The following is a 22,500-nucleotide window of genomic DNA, read 5'->3' as shown; positions in this document are numbered from 1 at the left end:
CACCAAAAAGACATAGGCACTTTAACCTGAAAGTGACCTGCTCTTTCTGCTGCTGCCAGTCAGCAGCAGCCCGCCCCCGTCCTGACGCTCTGTTCAGGGGTGGGTGACGAAAAATAAAATTGTAATGAACAAACTTCATTACCATTTTATTTTTCGTGTCTGGGTGTATTTCAGTGGGGCGATGTTCCTCCGCTCAAATGGAGGAGCCGCCCCTGACTGATACACACATCATATATTGAACGGAACTATTTATCGTTCTTCTCACAGAACTATCTGCACCAAATGCAGGAGAAAATGAATTGATGGAAATTGAGGACACTCGCCCACTCGTCTCCACTGCCAGATTTTGATTCAGAGACAGATATTGTTGCAATAGACAAGCCTGCACCACCATCTGACGTTAGATCTTCCCACAGACGTCAGTCCCTTGCCATGCACCAAAATCAACCCCTATTAAGGCGAGGCTGTAAAACATGCATTGGAGGAAGGTGGTTCCCCTGCATTTGAAGGTCTAGAGGCATTGATTGTAAAGGTGCAGAGCCTACAATGCAAGCACATGAGGGGAATAAGGCAAGTGCATAAAGAACAATTGATGGATAGAATGCAGAACAATGTCATACATTCACCCCAGTACAGAGATCTGAGACTAAATCCATCGTTATTTTGCTCACCATGCCATTCCAGGTTGGACCCAGCCATATGCAAATCAGTCTTGACCCTGCGTCCAATGAGAACAGTCCAGCCCGAGCTGCCAGGCCAAGTCCTCCAATGACTGGAAACAACATCCTAGGACTGGTTTCGGGCTCTCAGCCCTCATCAGCCAGGATAGCTTGACTCCAGTGGCATGGAGAACGTGGGACCCACGTCTGGGCATACCTGTCCCACTCGGGGTGACAAATGCAAAAAGATCAATTGATGGACTGAATGCCGCACGATGTCATACATTCACCCCAGTACAGAGATCCGGGTCTAAAACCATCATGTTTTTGCTCACCATGCCATTCCAGTTTGGACCCAGTTTGCTTTGTTAGCCCTAAAGTTGGCAGGGTATGCCTAGACATGGGGCCCTTGCTCACTTTGCCACTGGATTCAAGCTAGCCGGGCTGATGAGCGGTGTTACCCTGAAACCAGTCCCAGGATGCTTTTTCCGGTTCAGGGAAGACCTGCCTCAGCAGTTTGGGCTGGATTGTTCCCATGAGGGACAGGGCCAAGACTGATTTGCATATAGCTGGGTCTGAACTGAGGTGGCAAAGTGAGCTAAAGAAAGATGATGGATTCAACCCAGATCAGTACCTGGGGTGAATGTTTGAAAAGTTTTAGCGCTCCGTCCATCATCTCTTTGTGTTTGCTTTATTTGCCCTAAGTTGGCAGGTTATGCCCAGGCGTGGGTCCCTTGCTCACTTTGCCACTGGATTCAAGCTAACCTGGCTGAAGAGAGGTGTTATCCCGAAACTGGTCCCAGGATGCTTGTTTCCGGTTTAAGAAAGACCTGGCTTGGCAGTTTGCGCCAGACTGTTCCCATGGGGCACTGGGTCAAGACTGATATGCATATAGCTGGGTCTGAACTGGGGTGGCAAAGTGAGGTAAAGAATGATGATGGATTCAACCCAGATCTGTGACTGGGGGTGAGGGTTTGAAAAGTTTCAGCGCTCCGTCCATCATCTCTTTGAGTTTGCTTGGGAGTGAGGCAATCACATGAGGTCAATGCAAATACAGTTGGTGTGACTGAATAACATGTGTGGCATCAAGCAGCTTACCACAACAGTGGAGGAAGGGCAAAAACTCACTGCAGACAATTTGATGGAGCTACCAAATATCATTAAGGCACTTTGCGCAGTCATGCAGCACAATCATGGCACACACGGTAGGCGTCATAACCAACTGATGCTCACATTGTATGGGTCCATAGCCTGACAAATGCAACTGCATTATTGTCACGACGCGCTGTTACCATGCAAGTGGTGATGGCGCATTGTAGTTGAGACGACGCACAAGGGTACGTGCAAGTAACCAATGCAATAGAGAACTTGCAAATTATTTGAATTGAAGCAAACAGTTACTGAGGGCTTGGGGATAGTGAGGAGCTCTCCAGCCTCAGTAGTGCGACTGACCCTGTGATGGAAAATAGGCGTTGGAGTTCTGGACACAATGCATCTTCAGAGGCCTCACCAAGACACAGTGCTGAGCCCACTAAACGGTCTGGTGGACTGCGTGGGAAGCAAAAAAGTAATTATTGACATGTATTTCTGTTTGTTGTTTAGGCCCATTTCTTTACAATTGTGATGTCTGAGGTGACACATTTGGTTTTACACAAATTTTGCTTTTTCTTATTCAGTTTACATGTGATAGCAAAATATACCTGAAGTCAAGGCAATAAATATCACTATTGGAAAATAATTTCCAACATCACTTCCTTTAAAAATATTTGCAGGTACTTTCTGCACGTCGTTCTCTGACTTCTGCTGCCCTTGATCCATCTGCTGGATCTGCTAAGTGAGCTAGCTAGATGGTTAGATAAAAGCAACCAGAGAAACTGAGGAAATGGAAAGATGAATAAAGGATAAAGGTACCTTAGCCAACAGGCGTGGACGTGGCTGCTCACGTCATCGGACTCAGAATCTGACAGGTCCAGGGGTATGCCTCTAAATGTTGCAATGTTGTGCAATATGGCACATGTTGCCACGCTTTTGCATCAGGTTTCTGTACTGTATTGTAGTACTCCCCATCTCTTGTGTATGCATCTAAATCGACTCTTCAGCATCCCAAAGGGCCTCTCTAGCACGTTTCGTGTAGTTTTATGTGCAGTATTGTAACGGTGTTCCCTTGCTGTGGATGGGTTCAAATATGGTGTCAGAATGAACGAGAACACAGCAAACGCACTGTCTCCCACAATGATGCGAGCAAACAATATTTCACTGACATATATGCGTATGACACTAATATATACAGCACTCTCTTAAGGAGGTTTACCTAGTAGAAATCCTACTCCAAACTCATCACCAAGTAGCGTGTGTAAATTCCACTATGACGAAATAGGAAGGAATCATGTATACGACCAGGGAATCTGGACGCGATATCAGTTATCATATACAAAGTACTGCATAGGACTTGGATATTCAAAGAATGGATACATTTTCTAGTTCTGCAGATGTACTCATTTTGAGATTATGGATATATTGCAACAGTGTCCCATCAATGCGGCCAATGACATGCGGGAAGTGGGCCAACTGGTAACATTTCTATTTAGTGAGCTGCAAATCCTGTGGGGTGCTAGGGAATCTAATATAATCATTGATTTTCAATAACATTGCATCCAGGAATACTTGGGAAAAGCGTGGCAGCGCACTTTGAGAAACACCACCTGCTGCAGCTATGACCCCCTGGTAGCTTCCTGAGGTGCAGGGACCATAAAACTTGCACATGGGTGGGAATTGCAGTGGTCCTGCCAGTGTGTTGCTGCAGTTGTGGCTGGAGTTCATCTATTAATTCTAAAATCAAGGCGGAATGTAATCTATAGTTTTCAAATATTTCTTTCTCCGTTTGAACAAACATGGTAATGAGCAGTCTGAAAATGCGCTCCTGTCTCCTCTTCCTTCTCTGCACACCTGCCAGGGTCCTCATCCTCCCCGCCATGGCGTAGAGAGCAGAGCAGAGAGGACCTGCAGGTGCACGCTTGGCTTGATAATTTAGGTTGCACCTGGTTACCACCTGATTTCAGTTGGTGGTGAATTGCACATGCAAAACCCCTGTTTCGTGACCATTCGCAATTTGCGAATGGTTCATACATACATTTTGCCATTACCTATTTGTGAATCACAAATTGGGATTTTTCTATTTGGAGTCACAATTTTAGATAATCACAGAAATTGCGATTCCCTAAAGTTGGGCTCAGAATGCCTTCCATACATCATAAAAGACTATGGTGCATTCGCAAATGGTCAAAATTTGTGATCCGTACTGTTTGCGAATACAAAATTGGTTGATTCATCTGCCCCTAGATGTATCTTACTCAGTTTTGCCCTGTCTAGACAAGACAGTGGTGGAAGACGGGCGGAAAATGAAACATTGACACTCTTCCATCACACACTCGATTCACCACTTCGCTTATGGAGGGAATGGAGACACAAATAACACATTAATGTTTCCTATAAAATAACATATGAACAAGTAGTCTGCTGTTTGCTGTAGAGAGTATTGAGACATCATAGGAATAAGGACCAATCACAAAGTATTTTATTAAATATAGCTTCCAAATTTACGACTCATGTGGTCTTAAACATGGTACAAGGGCAGATTAGATAATAAATGTGAATTGCTGTCTTCTTACGCTCTGCACACCCGCTTGATCTGTGATGGGCCTTGCGTTTCCCATGGGCCTCCAGCGTTTTTCGCTCACTCCTCTTCCGCCTGCAAGGCCAGTCGGCAGTTCTCCAGGGAAATGCCATCTACAAACCCACTGTCTGACTCCAAGAGGGAGCCTCTTTCATCCCAAGACCCAAAAGGTGGAAATTGCCAGAGGTCCACACCCTGAAAGAGTCCTGCAGAGTCCTTCTCCCCAAGGCACTTGAGAGGTCGTCTTTCTGAATCGCGCTCTGAGGCGTAGAAGTCCATCATTGCAGAAACTGCGAAGAAGCGAGCGGAAGAGAATCAAAGAGAGCGAGGAGGAAAAGTAGTAGAGTTAAATGGGCGAGAAGAAGGATACAGGCAGTGCTTAATGTACACAAATATTCAGGCGGTGCAGGCGAAAATGGCCCTCAGGAGGCCATTTTCACCTGCACCACCCATTTCCAGAATTGCCGATTGCAATACCAACACAAGTACTAACCATCACAGTCCTACAAATGTGACAATTCAGACTATTCCAGGCCTCCAAAGCCATTGGCGCCAGGTATTAGTCATTTTTAATTTATACTACATTAATAAACAACTGTTGTTATGGCTGTCTCTAAATAAGGCCATACCGCCACCATGTGGCAGACTGTCGTAAGTGACGGTGCTGACAATTAAGTGCCAATGCTGAGCACCGGAAAAAACCGGCTCAAATTAAGCACTGGGTAAAGGCATCTAAAGCTCGTGAGAAGGGGGAAGTAATTAAGATTTCTGAGGTAGGTAGGGGAGTTTAGTACCAGTATATCATAGTTACAATATCATCTCACGTAAATACCTTGTCCTAAATATCGTTCACAAAATTATTGCCTCTCAGGAGTTAGTAATAGGATATGTACACCCAGAAGGACAATATTTATATAAAATTTTTGCCTTCAAAATTCTGACATAGGACCAGTGTCAGAGTGTGACGGTAAAAAAGAGTGCAAATGTGGTAGAAGATGGGAGAGCGAAGCAAAGGGAAAGGCAGTGAGATGTAGGGATAAAGAGAAAAAGGCAGATAGATGTGGGAATGCACATGCAAAGAGCTAAAGCGCAATAGAGAGGAGTGGAGTCAGAATGTAAGAGTGGGCTAGGGAATGAGACAGGAATAGCGTGAGAAGAGAGGGACAGCCAGCAGGGTGTTGTGGGAGAGCTGGAGAATAGAGTTAGGGAGAGGAAATTAGTGAAGGAGATAAGTGAGCTAGCTAGAAGGTTAGATAAAAACAACAAGAGAAACGGAGGAAATGAAAAGATAAATTAAGGCTAAAGGTACCATAGCCAACGGGTCTAGTTGAAGCTTATTCCATGTTTAACATGTAAATCGGGTAGCCAGAATTATATACCAACTAGGCAGACGTTGTCACATAAAGCCGCTGCTAAAAGAGCTGCACTGGCTTCCAGTGGAGCAGCGCTCTAGGTTTAAAACTGGCTGTAGGATTGCAGCGGAGGTCTTAAAACCTTCTGTCCAGCAGCATCAAATGGTTTTAGCAACTTTTAATATTCAGCCCTACTTAATATATGTACCTAATAAATATGAGCGCTTTTTACTTTCACACTTTAGATTTGATATCTTCCACAGATTGGTTAGTTTTCCTATGATTGATAATTGGACGCACGATCTACCTCCCTGCCCTTGTGACAATATCTCACCCCAGAGTACCATTCATGTTTTCCTATTTTGTAAATTCTATGATGTAATGAGGAAAAATGTTTTATTGCCATTTTTAAGAGAATTAGGACTTCGTCAGTGTCGTGTGGCGATGATTAATATTCAAAAATGTGGTGAATATTAGGAAACGTATGGCCATATAACTGTATTTTAAAACTGTAATCGTTTTCCCCTTCTGTGCTTCATTCCCATGAATTTAATGAATTCCTGTATTTTTATACATGTATCCTTTTAATATTGTAATTATGCATTTGTTTTATCTGTACTTTTATGATTGCATCTAACAATCGAATAAAGATATTTTGATTGATGATTGAAACTGGTTGTATTCTGTGTAAAGCCCTACACCGGACTGGCCCTAAGAACATTTCCTCAAACATTCATAAGTACCCCCCCTACCGGACTTTAAGATCCATGCACATGAACTTCTTAGAGGTACCAGATTTTAGACGCAAAACAACAGGAGGTTCACGCTTCTCAATATTAGGACCCAAATTCTGGAACGCTCTTCCGCCCCCACTGAGACTTGAGTCAGACCTCCTTTGCTTGAGTAAGATGCTGAATACCTGGCTCTTCACCTAGGTTTACAGCTATACCTGGACCTTCCTAACAAGTAACTCCATTTGGAAAGTAACATTTCCAGCGCCAAGAAACCTGCTGGTGAACGAGCGCTATACAACATAACACAACATTAACAGGATAGCTTATATTACTTGCTATGTGCAACTAGAATGCAAATAAAACATTAATTTACATTACATGTTCAGTGCAGTAATAAAGATGTACTGTAATACTGCACTATTTGTGTAAAAGGTTTAGTGCACCTAAACCAGACTAGTTGTACCATCTAGGTGCTGGACATAGATGAAAGATAGTGCACACTTCCTCATGGATACCTTTCATAGCAGGTGGTTGGTTGCTGTGCGATGCGATGACCCAAGAGTGACAGGCGGCCATCTTGTTATTCTCTCTGGGGTTGATGAACCCAGAGAGGGACATACATCTTGTTTGTATGTTTGGATCGATACTGGTACTACCTTGGCAGTCTGCAGGGAAGGGTGCCCTACCTGACAGGTCACAGGTTCGGTTAGTGTCCAGAAATACAGGATATTGTGATACCACTGTGGGATTTCAGCCCATTATTGGCCACATGAATTGTGATACCTGTGCCTCTGGCTCTCCAATTATACGTGGAGGACTGGACGCTGTGAAGATCTCTCTAGTCTCCTTCTTGAGTGCCTGACTAAAGAACGACTCTGTAATCAGAGCTCGATAAAGCGCTTGACAGGTATGTGGCAAACCACATTTGAAATCTAAATTTCGCAGTGTTGTCCTGAACTCCTCCATTTTTGGCAAATGTCCCAAATTCACTCATTGTTGTGAATCCTATCCCACATTCCTTCATTTTTCTGCTCTTACTTAGGTCTTGCCTACAGTCCTTGTGATTCCAATACGTAGCATACACTAACAGTGAGCTTTGATTCAGCCAATTGATCATATTTGAACAGTTTTGTTTGTCTTTTTCTGTTACCTGCTCTTGGTTTGGTGGCTTTCCTCATTACTCTTGTGTTAATCTTTGCCAGAAGCCTTTCGGTCTCAGTGTTATAACTGGTTTAGTTGTATCCTTCCATTGCTATTTTGAAGGTACTCTTTTTTCTTTTGCATGTAGGACTCCATGTCAGTGCATGTGTTTACTCACTCTCTCCTCAACCTGTTCTTGTGCCTCTACCCCCGGCTGTCCACTATGTTAGAAGTGTTAGTTGAAAAGGAAAACAACCGTTACAACGCAGTCATTACAACGCACTACCTTTAAAGCGCAGTCATTACAACGCAACATACTTGACATCTCATACCATTACAACGCAGCCATCACAACGCATGTCACTACAAAGCATGCCATTACAACATATGCCATTATAACGCATCATAAGGTAAGTAATGGGAAATAGTAATTTTGACCCCTACACTATCCAACACTTACCCTACTGTTGCACTCACTAGAATGGGAATAGTAATTTTTACCCCTACTTGATCCAACACATACCCTACTGTTGCACTCACTGGAGTGGGAATAGTAATATTTATGCCTACACTATCCAACACTTACACTACTGTTGCCCTAAAAGTATTATGCGTTGTAATGGTATGCGTTGTAATGGTATTCGTTGTAATGGAATGCGTTGGAAGTGTAGTTTCTAAGAATGCGTTGTGTTGGCATGCGCTGTAAAATCATACATTGTAATGGATGTTGCGATGTAAAAACTGTGTTGTAAAAGCATGCGTTGTAACTGCATGCGTTGAAACTGCATGCGTTGAAACCTCATATAATCATTGAAAATGGCCACTGTGCGTCATGATGCACGTGAATATATGCATCACACTGCATGTGTATGCATCAGTCGATGTCTATGAATGTTATTTTTTTAATAGACAAACTATTTCAGGATTGGATGTGAATGTCAAAAGCCACTGGCAAAGTCATTCAATAGCTTGTCCTTTTAGAGCTGAGACCTATTGGCTTTGCCAATGCTTTTTGTGAATGTGTCTCAAATGTCGGAAATTTCTTTATTTATTTCCTGCATTTGTTACTGTCAGGCAGTGACATGTAACAATTGGTCGCTGTTAAGGTTCTGGCAATTTAGGCACTCCACAGGGGTGTGGGTAGTGAGGAGATGGGGGATGTTCCTGTGACTCCTCAGGGGGTGAAGGTTCTTGTGGGATGAGAGTGGATGAAACTTCTAAGGAAAGGAGTAGAAAAGAAGGGGGAGTTCTGCTGCATTCGGTAGGAGGAAATATCTGCTGCAAAGTGGGTGATGTTAGCAGATTTTACTGATGAAATAGATTACTTTGGTTTTAATGGAGATTCCATAAGGATTCTCTTGTGATGGGTTATCTTGGAAGTACTGGTGTCTTTCCCTGCACAAGAATATATGGACCTTACACTTTCACTTCTGGGTGGATTTAAAAGAAAAAGAGACTGCCTAGACCAGCAAGTCAGTTGTCATTGGGCAAGCAATCTTTCACCTTCTATTAGATCAAAAGTAACATATCCATCTATTCACAGTAATAATCAATGGTCCGTAGATTTTAAAAGGAGTGTTGTTTCCTCAGTGAATGCAGTAGGATAGAGAGACATGGGAGAAACCTGGAGTGTGGAGTCCGATTTGTGAACTGTGATATGAGTGGGTGAGGGCGTTGTGGTGTCCTGTTGGACACGTTCTAGTGTTTCTGAAAGTGTAACCTACACTGTACACCCACCCACCACCGGCGTCACGAGTCAGGTGACCCGGTCAATAAAAGGGGCCGAGCGCACGTGCTCGAGGCCAGTTACTACTAAAAATCTCTTGGTATCTGTGTTCGATGTTACTGTAAGGTGGGCCTGAGGCCCAACACCACATTGGCGACGAGGGTGGCATCTGACCTCGTGTGCCCGCTGCTAGGGGTTTGTCGTTACTCATGGGGAAGAAATGCACCCAGGATGCAATATCCCCACTGCCCTTAGGCAGGAGCTCGACACTGTACTGAAGTGACGCCTGGCGACTAGCTATCTCTCATTTCCTATGGCCCCGGTAGGAAAGGGGAGAGACTGCAACCATCCCGCACCAGGGCGAGAGAGTGCCTCGCCAAGGAAGTGGTGAGTGAGCCTACTGCTGCGCCCCGATTCCTGCTGCAGCAACTGACGAGCCTGGTGACCCTTGACCGACACCTCCTGCATCACTCCTGAGCACAGGGGCGGCCGAGGCGTCGGCCGGAGGAAACAACGCGGCCCAGCAACATGCCGCATGAACATGCTCCCTGGTTCGTCGCCGGCGGCGCCCACATGGAGGGGAAGAGTAGGCTACTCTACAGGACCACAGCAGAATGCAAACTCCATTAAAACCCGCCGCAGAAGAGTGCCTGCGAACACCGGTGTACAAGAGCAGTGCCAGAGGTAGGGCTGCAATTACCCCGCACACAGATGCACCGTCACATAGAACTGCCACACGAGCGACTGGGGGGTGGCGTAAGTGGAAGGAGCGGCGCGGAAAACAGGCAATGCACCCCCTACCTGCTCAGGGGTTTGAAAGCCTTCTCGCCCGATGCCAGCTGCCCCGTTAATAGAAGCGGAAGTGCTGTCTCCCAGACTCTGGTCACAAGCAGCGACTGCCCTGCAGGAAAGAAGTGCCACTACTTGCTGCACAGAGGCGGCCGTCACTAAAGAGACCCACCTAGCACACCCGTGATCGGAGAGGCCGAACGCTGCCGCCGATCAAGGAACATACTCGGCCCAGGGTCGGATTGGGATCACAATTTGGCCCGGGCACTGATGAAAAAAGTGGCCCACATTCAAGGGGCGTGGCCCATAATTAAGGGGCGTGGCCCACATTCAAGGGGCGTGCCCTTTCATGAAACACCATTTGGTTACACACGTCAATGTCCTTGAATATTAGATGTAAATACATTAGGAATTTGGACAAGTATGGTAGTGCACTGTCCAGTGACCAGTTGAAAGAGGGCATCAAAGATCAGAAATTGGATTATAAATTCAAATCTATTCCGAACAGGGGCCCAAAAATATGTTTGGCCCAGGGCCCCCAAAATCCTTAAGATGTTTGGCACAGAAATTAATTAAAGTGAGAGGATACTGTTCTTTCACAGGAGACACGGGGGGAAGGTGACAATGGCGCCATGCTGAGCAACTAAAAAAACAGCAAGGCCCCTTTCTGTCACAAAATTATTCGAGCCCTTCAGGGAAGGAGCACCTAAAAAGCAGCGAAGCCCCTGCTATTACTAACCTACTCAGCCCTCCCCAGACCTTCAGCTCAGGAGCACTTGAACAGCAGTGAGGCCCCTGCAATTAGTAAATGAATCAGCCCTCCCCAGCCCTCCAGGCCTCAGGGCAAAGTCCTGGCAGAGGAGCACAAAACACAGCTGCTGGGTCATCTATGGTAGCCAGGGGGAGGCTGAGGCTAAGATGGTGCAAGTTGCAAAGATCACCTGGCCCCCACAGCGAGACCCATTCTTCCTCGCCCACTATTCCCTCGGCCGTTTTTCTCTGGACCTCGACCCGCCATCTTGTTCATTCCCTCGTCTTGTACCCTTCTCCCTCATTTCCCCCTTGACGATCCTCAAATGTTTCTTCCCTTTTCTGTTTTGCCTTTTCTCCATACCCTTGTATCCCTCCCACCCTCCCTTGGTACTGTGACTGCATCCCCCCTCCAACCCCACTTAATGGAACTCTGCCTGAGAAAATCTACTATGTGTGTATATATATGTATATAGAGAACTCTAATCACTAGTATATGAAGCACACTTTTGTACTATCTACCATTCCTAATTGACTCTTAGAGTATATCCATTTGTATCCCTTCCTTAGGTATTTAGAGATAACTCTAATCACTAGTATATGCAGTAGACCTTTGTACTCTCTACCATTCCTATGTGACTCTTAAAGTATATCCATTTTTTTCTCTTCCTTGAGTGACTTTACTACTTGTACATTTGCAATTTTTCTTTCTGTTTGTATCTCTTCCTTGTGTGACTTTACATCTTGTACATTTGCAATTTTTTCTGCTTGTATCTTTTATGTAACGCATGTAATCCTAAATCCTTATGTTTCGCAACTGATTCTTATGTAAAGCGCTCTGACACCTTCTGGTAAAGTTCGCGCTATATGAAATCGCATTAAATTAAAAACAAACAAACAAAAAAAAAACTAACACTGTTTATGTGCTGCGTGGGCCCCAGGGGGGCCGAGGTGAAAATGGCTCAAAGGCCTGAGCAACACCTGGCCCCCAGGGAGGCCGATTTTTGCAAACAATCACCCCCTCCCCAGCCACCCTCAGCCTGATTGCTTTGCTGGGCAGGGGGTGAAGGAGAGGCCACAGCGGATAATCACTGCACAGTGAAGCTGCATTCATTTCTCTGTCTCCGTGCCCTCTGTGGGCCGTTTTTATTTCTCCCCTTTCCTAGTCCACAGAGATCACGGAGACAGAGACAGAGACAGAGAAATTAATGCAGCTTCACTGTGCGGCTGGGAAAGGGGAGAAAAAAAAACGGCCCCCAGAGGGCACGGAGATACCGGCATTCGGCCGATGCCCGAATGCCCGCATTGCCAATCCGCCCCTGACTCGGCCCCACCTCCTGGGCCTACACCGCACTGGCTCAGCAAGAGAGATGCAGGACACAGCCCCTGCTCAGGACGGAAACCAAAGGGTCACACACAGACCGCAGGTTCTCACCCCAGACTCTCTCCACATGTGAGAGAAGTCATCGGCCTGTCAAGGGAAGCACTACAGTCGAGACAACTGTCCCGCAGCAATTGAAGCTGCCGCAACACAGGAACAAGCATTTACAATGCAACAGTCTCGCCTTTGCAAAAGTTAGAGCTATTGGCATTGTAAACCACAAAGTTTTTATTTATGTTTTGCTTTGAAAACAGATAAATAAATGGCATTGTAATTTACAATGCCAATAGCTTAATCTCACACAAATGCGAAACCTATTGCATTTGCAATGCAATAGGTTGCGTATTTACGCGAGTTTGAGCTATTGACATTGCAAATAACGCGTTTTATTTATGTTTCAAAAACACACACAGCCACACACACACAGTTAGACCGGCAAATGGTATAAAATTGCAAAATATTCCTTGGAGTTCCCACTGCTTGCGAGTGGCCAAAAGGGTCAGTATTTCAAGACTGTACCTCCATTGGGCAAAGTGGTTCCCCCAAATTGACATGGTCTTAAAATGTGTGTACTCTTGTACGTAGGATAAATTGGAGAGGACACTGAAATGCAGGCATGCGTGCCCCTACAGAAAAGGATCATGAGATGTGGGAATGCATATACGTGAATTTATACATGTAAACCATATGCATTTATCGACATGCACAATATATAGCAGTTGATGCCTTTACATGTTCACATATATCTGTGAATGTATATTTTCTCGACAGATAAACTACGTTCGACTAAAAACTATAAAGAGCCGAGGTTGTGAGGGTGTAAAGAGCTACAGCTTGGACCAGCCTTGCGGTTTCCCCCGTACGGAACCATCCCCTCGCACTGCCCTGGTCTGCACTGCATCCCAAAAGGTCGTCCTGACCGATTACCTATTTATTTTTGTTTCCACTCACAAACCTTCTTAGGGGAAGGGGGCCTATGTTCCTCGGGAAAGGCAAGGTTAGAGGGATTCTGGCACCCTTCACCGAGACTTTCCAAATACGTGCAACGAAAAGCTGACATGTCAGTCAGGCAACAGCCAGCCTCTGTTTAATAAAAGGAACCCTGTTTTTCATCTTCCGGTGACAATTCTAGCCAGCCCTTCCAACATAAAGAAACACGCTGGAAGTTCAGGGTTCGGGTGCAAAAAAATGGGTAACCAAAATTGCATGTGCAGAAATAAACAGAAGACATAAATCCTTTTTTTGTCACTTTGCCAAGCCAGGGCTGAGCCTGCAGAACGTAGTGGCATGGAGATCAGAGGAAGAGGACCGTGCAAACACGGACCGGCGAGGGGGGGCAAAAAGAGGCTAGGGCGGCTACAGTGCACACCTGGTAACAGATGTGCCAACGTGAAGCGGTTCTGGGGCGCTTCCGTGTTGTTTGAAACACACTGCCCAAGAACAGGATGCGGAGACATCCAAACCAAGTGCTGCGAAGTGACCTATGTGATGGGCGGCTCCTTCCTAAAAAAAAACGACCGGGAGGCAAGCAGTGCGGGAGAATCGTACGAATGTGGAATAAAACCCGCAGAGTGCACTAAAAGGTCCCTTCTGGAGAAAGTATGGGATTTAAAAATACTTTCCCTGCGTTTCTGCTACTTTAAGCAAGTTTGGGGCAGGGTGTACGCTTCGTAGCGCTCCTGTGCGCTCCGAACGGGAGAAATGGACGGTCCCTACCAATGCTCACGCATCTAGCGTGAGAAATGGATGTCCCCTACCAATGCTCACGCATCTAGCGTGAGCAACCGTATGTGGCGTACAGCTTCGCAATGAGAATCGAAGCGTACAGGTCTTTTCAAAGGGGGGGGAAGCGGAAGCGTACAGTTCACCCGGCAATATGAAGCGCACAGTTTATAATCCGGCAGAGTACAGTGGGAGCGCACCATTCTTTTTTTGTCAAAAGTATTTTTATTGAGCATTTTTGTAGAAGACAGTAGAAATGAACATGCAACAATCCCGCGTTTCATCCCACACAGGGGTTAGCCAAAGCGTGCCTCTAAAGCTACATGGGTAGCTCAGGGGAGGGACCGACTGACAAGCTCATTACACATGACCAAATGGCATAGAAAGTGCCGATCATCCATGATGTGCACCATTATGCGGCAGGCAGCAGCGGCAAAGGCCTGGTGAAGTGTCTCAGTGTCACAGAATCATAACAGTGCGGTCCAACGGCCAGTCTCTCCAGCAGGGTGAGCATAAACAAATTGTAGTAGCACTAAGAGTCCCTTGCGGAGCCTATGGCTCGGCATGATGTATGCATTGGGTATTAAGAGAGATGTCCAAACGAGCAAAGTAACACACAAAAAACTCCCCCTCTTCCCAACCCCTCCATCCCCCTCCCACCTCCCCAGTGGTGGTAGCATTACGCATAGACAGGGAACCTGATTAGAAGCAGCAGGGATTCAGAGTTGAAATAAGTGAAGAGCTCGGACACTGGGCGGACAGACTGCGGATGGCAGACCCTTGGAAAGGAATGCTACCATCGTGCCCCAGCGAAATTCAAAATTCTTAAAATCATCTAGAAAGATATCTGCCATCCTCTCCATACTCAGCAACTTCCAAAGCCTCGAGTGCCAGAGAGCGAGGACCGGAGCCTCCTTCTTTTTCCACGCTGCACCAATGCTGAGCCACATGATCCTTTTGTCTGCCCTGGTCTGGTGTTCGAGATCAGGATCACGGAGACTCAGCAGGGTGGAGGCCATTGAGGTGGCAATAGGGTACCCCAACATGTCCTTAATTTGAGCTAGAATTTCCTCCCAATATGGCCGGATCACGGGGCAGTCCCACCAAATGTGCTGGAAATCCCCTAGGAGGCCACATCCCCTCCAGCATCCGTCTGAGGTGCCCGGGAAGAGTAGTTTCAATTTGGCGGGGTATAAGTACCAGTCCATCATGGCTTTCATATGTGCCTCTCTGAGCTCCACGGAGTGATTAAACTTGGCAATATCGGACCATAAATAAGTCCACTCGGCGTCTGAAATGTTGTGCTGAAGAATCCCCTCCCACATAGACATGTACCAGGGCCTAGGAGAGATTGCGGTGGCAAGGAGGAGCCCATATAGGAAGGAGATGGCCCCTTTCATGGAAGAGGTCCTGGTTAAGAAAGCTTCTAGCTTCGTGAGAGGTCGAGTAGCCGGCTCCCTCACCTGAGGGGAGAGCGCCCGGTGTAATAGCTGGGCATGATGGTACCGCTCATCCTCCAGTACCCCGTAATCCCTCTTGCAGTTGTCAAATGTAAGTGGATCATAATTGTGGAATAGGTGTATAAGCGCCAGACAACCCCGTCCTTCCAGGCCCTAAAGGGGCCCTCCGTTAACGCTGGGGGGAAGGCGGATTGAAGTGAATGGGTGTGAAGGGGGAGGGGAAGGTGGTCCATCTGTCATCTTTGGAAACAGAGTCTCAAATCTTCAAGGTGGTGCTAGTGGGAGTACTGATATACGAATTCTTGGGTCTGTCGCACCGGGGCCGCCACACCAAGTCCCAGATCGTTCTCCCAGCCACGCTTCTATCCATATGGAGCCAGTGTTTTTCGGAGTCCTGTTGTGACCACTCACCAAGACACGAAGTTGAGCTGCCTTGTAATACAAACGAATGTCAGGCAACCCCACGCCACCCTCCTTCTTAGGTCTGCGCAGGACGGCGAAGGAGAAGCGTGCCCGGCCTCCCTGCCAGACGAAACGCAGCATCATGGACTTCACGCGTCTAAAGAATTCACCGTCAAGCCCAATTGGGAGGGCCTGGAAAAGGTACAGGAGCTTGGGGAGGAGGGTCATTTTAATCGCGTGGATCCTCCCTAGCCAGAAAATGAACATGGGTTTCCATCGGGCCAAATCAGACTGGATCCTAGCGAGAAGCGGAGGAAAATTAGCAGAGTATAACTTCCCCCAGCGTGGGAGTCAGGTGTATCCCCAGGTATTGAATAGATGAGTCAGTCCTTGTTAGAGGTGTTACCGACTTGAGGTGGGGAAGTTCCAATTGGGGAATCGTGAGGTTGAGGACATAAGACTTGTCATAGTTAACTTTGAACCCCGCCACCGCCTCAAAGCGTTCCAGTGTGGCCTGCACAGAGGGAAGAGAGTGGCCCGGATCTGAGAGGGAGAGGAGTACATCGTCTGCAAAGAGAGTAATCTTATGGGACTGCCCAGTAAAAGGCAGTCCCCGAATGTCGGGGTGAGCCCTAACTGCTATCACAAGAGGCTCTATGCTAAGGGCGAAGAGTAGAGGCGATAGAGGGCAACCCTGTCTCGTGCCCCTGGAGTGCTCAAAAAAGGGCGACAACTGGCCATTCACTGCTACCCTAGAGCGTGGGGAGTGGTAATTCGCCCGAATCATTGTTATAAATTTGGAAGAGAAGCCGAAAGCAGCTAATGTACGGAACAGGAATCCCCAGTCCACCCTGTCGAACGCCTTCTCGGCATCCAGACCCACCAGGACGGCTGGGATTTTAAACTTATTGGCCTTCTCAATTAAGTGTACCACTCGCCTCGTATTATCATGGGTTTGGCGCCCTTTAATGAATCCTGACTGGTCTGGGTCAATGAGGGCCGGCATAAGGTCATTGAGCCGCACCATTCATTTTAAAGGCAGTCCAGATGGGCAGAATGGTGCGCACAGGTTACGGGCGAGCTGCCAAGCGTACCGTTAGTTTTTCTGAAGCGCACAGTCTTTTCGATGCGCACCGTACCGGCAAGATGCCACTCACGCGCAAAGTGTCAGCCCGACAACCAACAGACACAAAGAACAGTACACAGAGACGACAGGACAAGGAAATCGCGCAACCCACCCCTGCAAAAGACACGTCCAAAATGGTCAAAACATGCCGAGAAAAAAAAAAAAAAACATCCGCCCACCGCCGCAATGACGTTCTTAAAGGGGCGGAGAGCGAAAAAATCGCCGGAACGCCCACGAATCTGCTGCCACAATTACAGACAGATCTCTCTTCCAATGGCTAGCCTCCATTTATGGAGCTAGCCAATGAAAGAGAGAGGCGGGACAAAGCCCCGTACTGGTAAACATAAGATTTCGCCTGCGCGAACACTGCTGCGCAGTGCTACGCCAGGTGAAACCTAAAAATCATCGCAACGCCACACAGCTGCACATTTGCTGCACCGCACCGTGGCACAGGAAGTTTACCCTGGGAAGTAATGCGGCCTGCCCAAAACTACTGCAGCGTGGAAGAGAGGAGGGCAAGGCCAGGAAAGCAACACTCGTGCGTGCCATACCTGAAACGCTCTGCCCCAGGGTTGAAGAGGAGCGTGGATCAACTGCCACTACCCTGAGAAAAGTGCCTACACCGCACATGTTCCTGTCGTGCTGAAAATGAATTAAACTAAATAGGCAAAGAGAACTTCCCCTGCCACCCAGCACCAATCCCAAAATAGCCTGCTGTGCCCCAATATACCTTTTGGAATCCCACAGAAGGGAGGCTAACCTTTTCTGCAGGAGAAGCCCCACAGCATGAAGTTTCAGGAAAGACTGACGGAATCTGCCATGAACACTAAGGCTACACTTCCACCCGGTGGCCACTAGTGGTACTCCGCGCCAACTAAGTAAGCCCAAGAGAGCCCTTAACAGTTGTAACCCGGGAAAGAGGCAGCCAGATCGTAAAAGTATGTCTGGACTACTCAGGCAACCTGTTTGCAGCCACAAGCGTGTCCTAGCAGACTCCCAGTGAAGCACATAAATGCTGCCAAGTGCCCGAGCAGCACGGAAGTGCATGAAGCAGGACATAGGATGGTTCAGGTATACCACAAGGGAAACTGCCACCAAGTATGCACCACTGGTGGATGCCTAACTCCACCTCTAACAAGACACACTGCCCAGCCTGAGCCAATTGCCAGCACTGCCCTCAAAACCTATTTTCACCAGACTGTAGATACAGGCCGTATGGAAGGCTCTGCTGCACCAGTACGCTGCTTTTAGGCGCAGAGTCAGCAAAACAGACCACTAATCTAAGGCACTTTGGAGGCCGCGCTGCCTTAGACGCTCTCCCCGTGACAGCTGCAGGGGCTGCGAGCTTACCGCTTTGCTACCAGTGTTTAGGACAAACATTGTATTTTAAATCGTCATTTAAACTTTGTTTTCGAATTTTGTGATAACGCAATTATAAATTTTGTATCTTGGGGGCTTTCACCTAGCACTAAGTGGGAATTCATAGTGAGGCACTCTGACACTCTTAACACACTTTCTACCGCAGGCGGCGGCCGGCGGTGGGCGACATCTTGGGAGTAGCGGGGTCAGCGCTCTAGTCGCGCAGGACTCCCACCCTCCTCACTCTATAAAATGTGTATTGCAGCCAGACGGCGCAGCGGGCTGGCGCAGCGGGCGCGCCGAGCGCGCGCCGAAGCCGCACCAAAGCCAAGCCCATCTGCGCCCGTCCGAGCCTGGACCGAGCCCAGGGCCACCCCCCCTTCATCCCTTGATTCATCCAGGTTGGTCTATTCCTCTAATGATCTACACTTGCTAAATAACACCTTACATCATGCACATGATCCACCAGCGTGCATATACCAAGATCCTATTGGAGGCCCTTTCATTTGCACTATGTGCTACAACACCACCCAGGATACACCGATACCTCCTAAATCAATACAGGCAGCCCTTGTGAACGCGCGCTCACTTCCATGTCACAAAATTGATATTTTAGAACTGCTCAACACTCACGCTATCGACCTCCTGTTTCTTACTGAAACTTGGGGAGACGAAGCATCAGGTCCGGACTTCAAAGCTGCCATGCCTGAAGATTACTGCGTCTATAGACAGGACCGCAAGACAGCAAGAAAAGGTGGTGGTATTGCCATTATACACCGCAACACCTTGCGAGTAAAAGCACTTGACCTTAAACATCTGAACTGTGAAGCTTTTGCCTTCACAGTTTTACTTACTCCCAATCAATCACTTACCGGTATACTTCTATACCGTCCCCCTGGTTCTCGCAACGTATTTTTGTCCCAACTCCATCAACTGAATGAACTAGCCGCCGAACACAAACATTTCACCATATTAGGAGATTTTAATTTCTATCTAGAATCCCAGACGGACAAAGACACGATCCAGCTTATCACGGACCTATCCGCGTTAGAACTCGAACAACTGATAACGGCTCCCACGCACAAGGCCGGACACACGCTTGACGGCATTTTTACCAACAACCCTCATATCACCGTCAACAAAATACTACCCCTCACATGGTCTGACCATTCTGCTATTTTATTTGACATCAAAACCAGATCAAATATAGATAAAAATATCTCGCACAATTCCTATTTAACCACCAGAGATTGGCGAAACATAGATCATAATTATCTAGATCAGATTCTTACTGATGCCTTTGCGGATACTGATGGGGAAATGGACCCAAACACTACGGCCACCACATATACTTCTATCCTGGAAAGGACATTTCAAATGTTAGCCCCCTCCAGAAACTCCAAACGTAACAGGAAAACTCCTTCAGCCCCATGGTTCACAGAGCAACTCAGGTTACAGCGTCAATACTGCCGCAATCTAGAACGTCATTGGCGCAAACATTGCAATCCTTCAGACAAAATCACATATAAAGCAGCACTCATGGACTACAAGCACAAACTAGTTATGGAAAAAAACATCTATTATACCACCCAAATAGATCAGGCGAAATGTAACATGAAAACACTGTTTGAAGTAGTGAACCACCTTGCAGAACCAGCAAACCCTCCCACCGAAACATCTCAAACCTTATGTAACACACTAGCTGACTATTTCTCAGATAAGGTCACATCCATATTTAAGGACTTTACTCCCAACTCTGATATTATGTCTTTTACGAATACAAAACATAAACTGAACTCAGATACTTTCACTGAATTCACCCAGGTATCTTCGTGTCGTATTCACAAACTAATTTCGTCAATTAAATCAGGTTCCCCTCTGGACCCCTGTCACCCTTCTATACTTCATACCATTCCAGATACTATCACGTTACCACTGACACATATCTGCAACATTATGTTTTCATCAGGTGTTTATCCTAACATTTGGAAAAACACCATAATCAAACCACTCCTAAAAAAACCATTGCTTGATCCATCTGAGTCATCCAGCTACCGTCCCATTGCATCATTGCCATTTCCTGCTAAGATCTTTGAATCGGTCATGAACGAACAACTATCTGACTACATTCAAGCCAATGACCTATTAGATGACACCCAGTTCGGTTTTCGTCAAGGACATGGGACAGAAACGGCTCTGATTAAGGCCGCTGACGAAATAAGAACTACTATGGACAACGATGGACAGGCTGTTCTGATTCTGCTGGACTTGTCGGCGGCTTTCGACACGGTCGATCACTCTACCTTGATCGGCCGTGTCGAGGCCATCGGTATCAAACATAAGGCCAAAGACCTTATAGCATCTTTCCTGGCCGACCGTAAACAGGCAGTTAAGCTGGGCTCATTCACTTCCCCGACATTCGCCCTTCCTTGCGGTGTTCCACAGGGCTCCTCGCTGAGTCCGACCCTTTTTAACATTTACGTGTCGGACTTGGCGAGGGTAATAAAAGCGTACAATATTAATTTGACCACTTACGCCGATGATACCCAGCTGGTATTATCTATTCACAAAAATGGACCCACTATAGCGGCTAACTTCAAAGACGGCATGCGGGCCATCAGCTGCTGGATGGCCTCTAACTGTCTTAAATTGAACTCTTCTAAGACCGAAGTTATGCTGTTTGGTAAGGTTCAGCCGGCCTGGTCTCCCTTATGGTGGCCGGAGGAAATGGGCACCCCACCTGAACCAGTCAGCAAAGTGAGAAACCTAGGTGTTATATTCGATGAGAAACTCCATTTCCATCACCATGTGAATTCTGTAGTTTCTTCGTCATTCAACATCTTGCGAAAAATTAAGAAGCTTTTGCCATACCTACCTACTACCGCTGGCAAAACTCTCATTTCAACCCTAGTGTTTTCTCGCACTGATTATTGCAATGCCCTTTTCCTCAACGCTCAGGAAAAAGTAATCTCAAAACTGCAAATGATTCAGAACGCCTCCGCCAGAGTTCTACTTGGTATCCCAAAATTTACCTCTGTCTCAACACAACTAGCTCAATTGCATTGGCTCCCGGTGAGGAGCCGCATTAAGTTTAAGTCCTTGTGTATTGTTTACAAGGCAATAAACAACATGGGACCCAAATTTCTTAGAAATTCCCTTAAGTCTTTACCAACCCCCAGAACGCTTCGTTCCAACACCGCCCACCTGCTTCAAATCTCTAGAGCAAGGAAAGTCAATTGGGGTGACAGACGTTTTGGCATTGCAGCAGCAAGATTGTGGAACTCTCTTCCTCTTAACATTAAATCTAGCCCCACACTGCTTATTTTTAGAAAGCTACTTAAAACATGGCTGTTTTCTCAATAAACTAACTAGCAACTTCAGATATAGAGCTCTGCATCTGTTCTCTGAAACACTGGTAATAGACCCAGCGCCGAGACACCCACGGGTAATTGCTGCGCTTTAAAAATCACAAAAATAAATAATTAAATAAATATAATCCTGGAAGGAAGTTCAAGGCTCAAATCCCGCACACTCACTGCCCTCACAGGCTGACAGTCAAAGGCACAGCAGACTTGCTGCAGCGCCACTCAAAGACCAACAGCACAACACAAGTCTACAAATCAATGCCCCCCCCCCTTTTTTTTTTTTTGGGAAAAACCTTTATTGCAGCATTCATAAAATACAAGTATGGGCCTACAACCGCAGGGGCCGGCCGCTAATCATAAGTAGATCCCATTATATCGCGGTACAACACAGCTCATCAGCCGAAAACCCTGAGGTCCGGCAGCGATTCAGGATTGAACTTGTATTAGAACGTATGAATAAGTCACAGGATGTAATAGAGGTTTTATTTTATATTATCTAAATAAACGGATCAGGTGCCATACAATCAAACAAAAGGATATGGGGGACAGGCCAAGAAACAGGATATTCATCTAGAAACAGCCATATGCGGAACTCTGGCGCCAATGCTTGTGAATCGGAGTAAACAACAATACAAAATACATTTTTGTGAGCGCCAGTACTCAGGGCCTGCCCACCCGGAAGTCCGACTAACGTGAAAAGCATGAGCACAAATTCCAGAACACAGTGTAATCAGAGTAAATCACAGACTATACTGATCCTAAAGGAAAGAAAGGGAAGGGAAAAAAAGGCCATAGAAAAAAAAAGGCAAAATAAAAAACCCCTCCAACCCCCCACCCTGCACCCCTGCCGATGGCTATAGCC

General features: G+C 46.7%; 1 protein-coding gene across 1 annotated transcript in view; it reads right to left on the bottom strand.

Annotated features, from left to right (window-relative positions):
* Window positions 1-4,363: 4,363 nt before the first annotated feature.
* LOC147729618 (uncharacterized) overlaps window positions 4,364-22,500 on the bottom strand; it is a 124,127-nt gene continuing 105,990 nt past the window's right edge. Inside the window, exon 3 of the mRNA XM_086958468.1 lies at window positions 4,364-4,622. Within this exon, the coding sequence (XP_086814594.1) occupies window positions 4,393-4,622 (230 nt within the window). The 3' untranslated portion in view covers window positions 4,364-4,392. The remainder of the gene's footprint in view (window positions 4,623-22,500) is intronic.

This window comes from Lissotriton vulgaris, chromosome 2_1 (assembly GCF_964263255.1).
Source record: "Lissotriton vulgaris chromosome 2_1, aLisVul1.2, whole genome shotgun sequence".
NCBI classification, from domain to species: domain Eukaryota; kingdom Metazoa; phylum Chordata; class Amphibia; order Caudata; family Salamandridae; genus Lissotriton; species Lissotriton vulgaris.
Note: the sequence above shows the minus strand (reverse complement) of the source record. Positions and strands in the feature narration are given on the sequence as shown.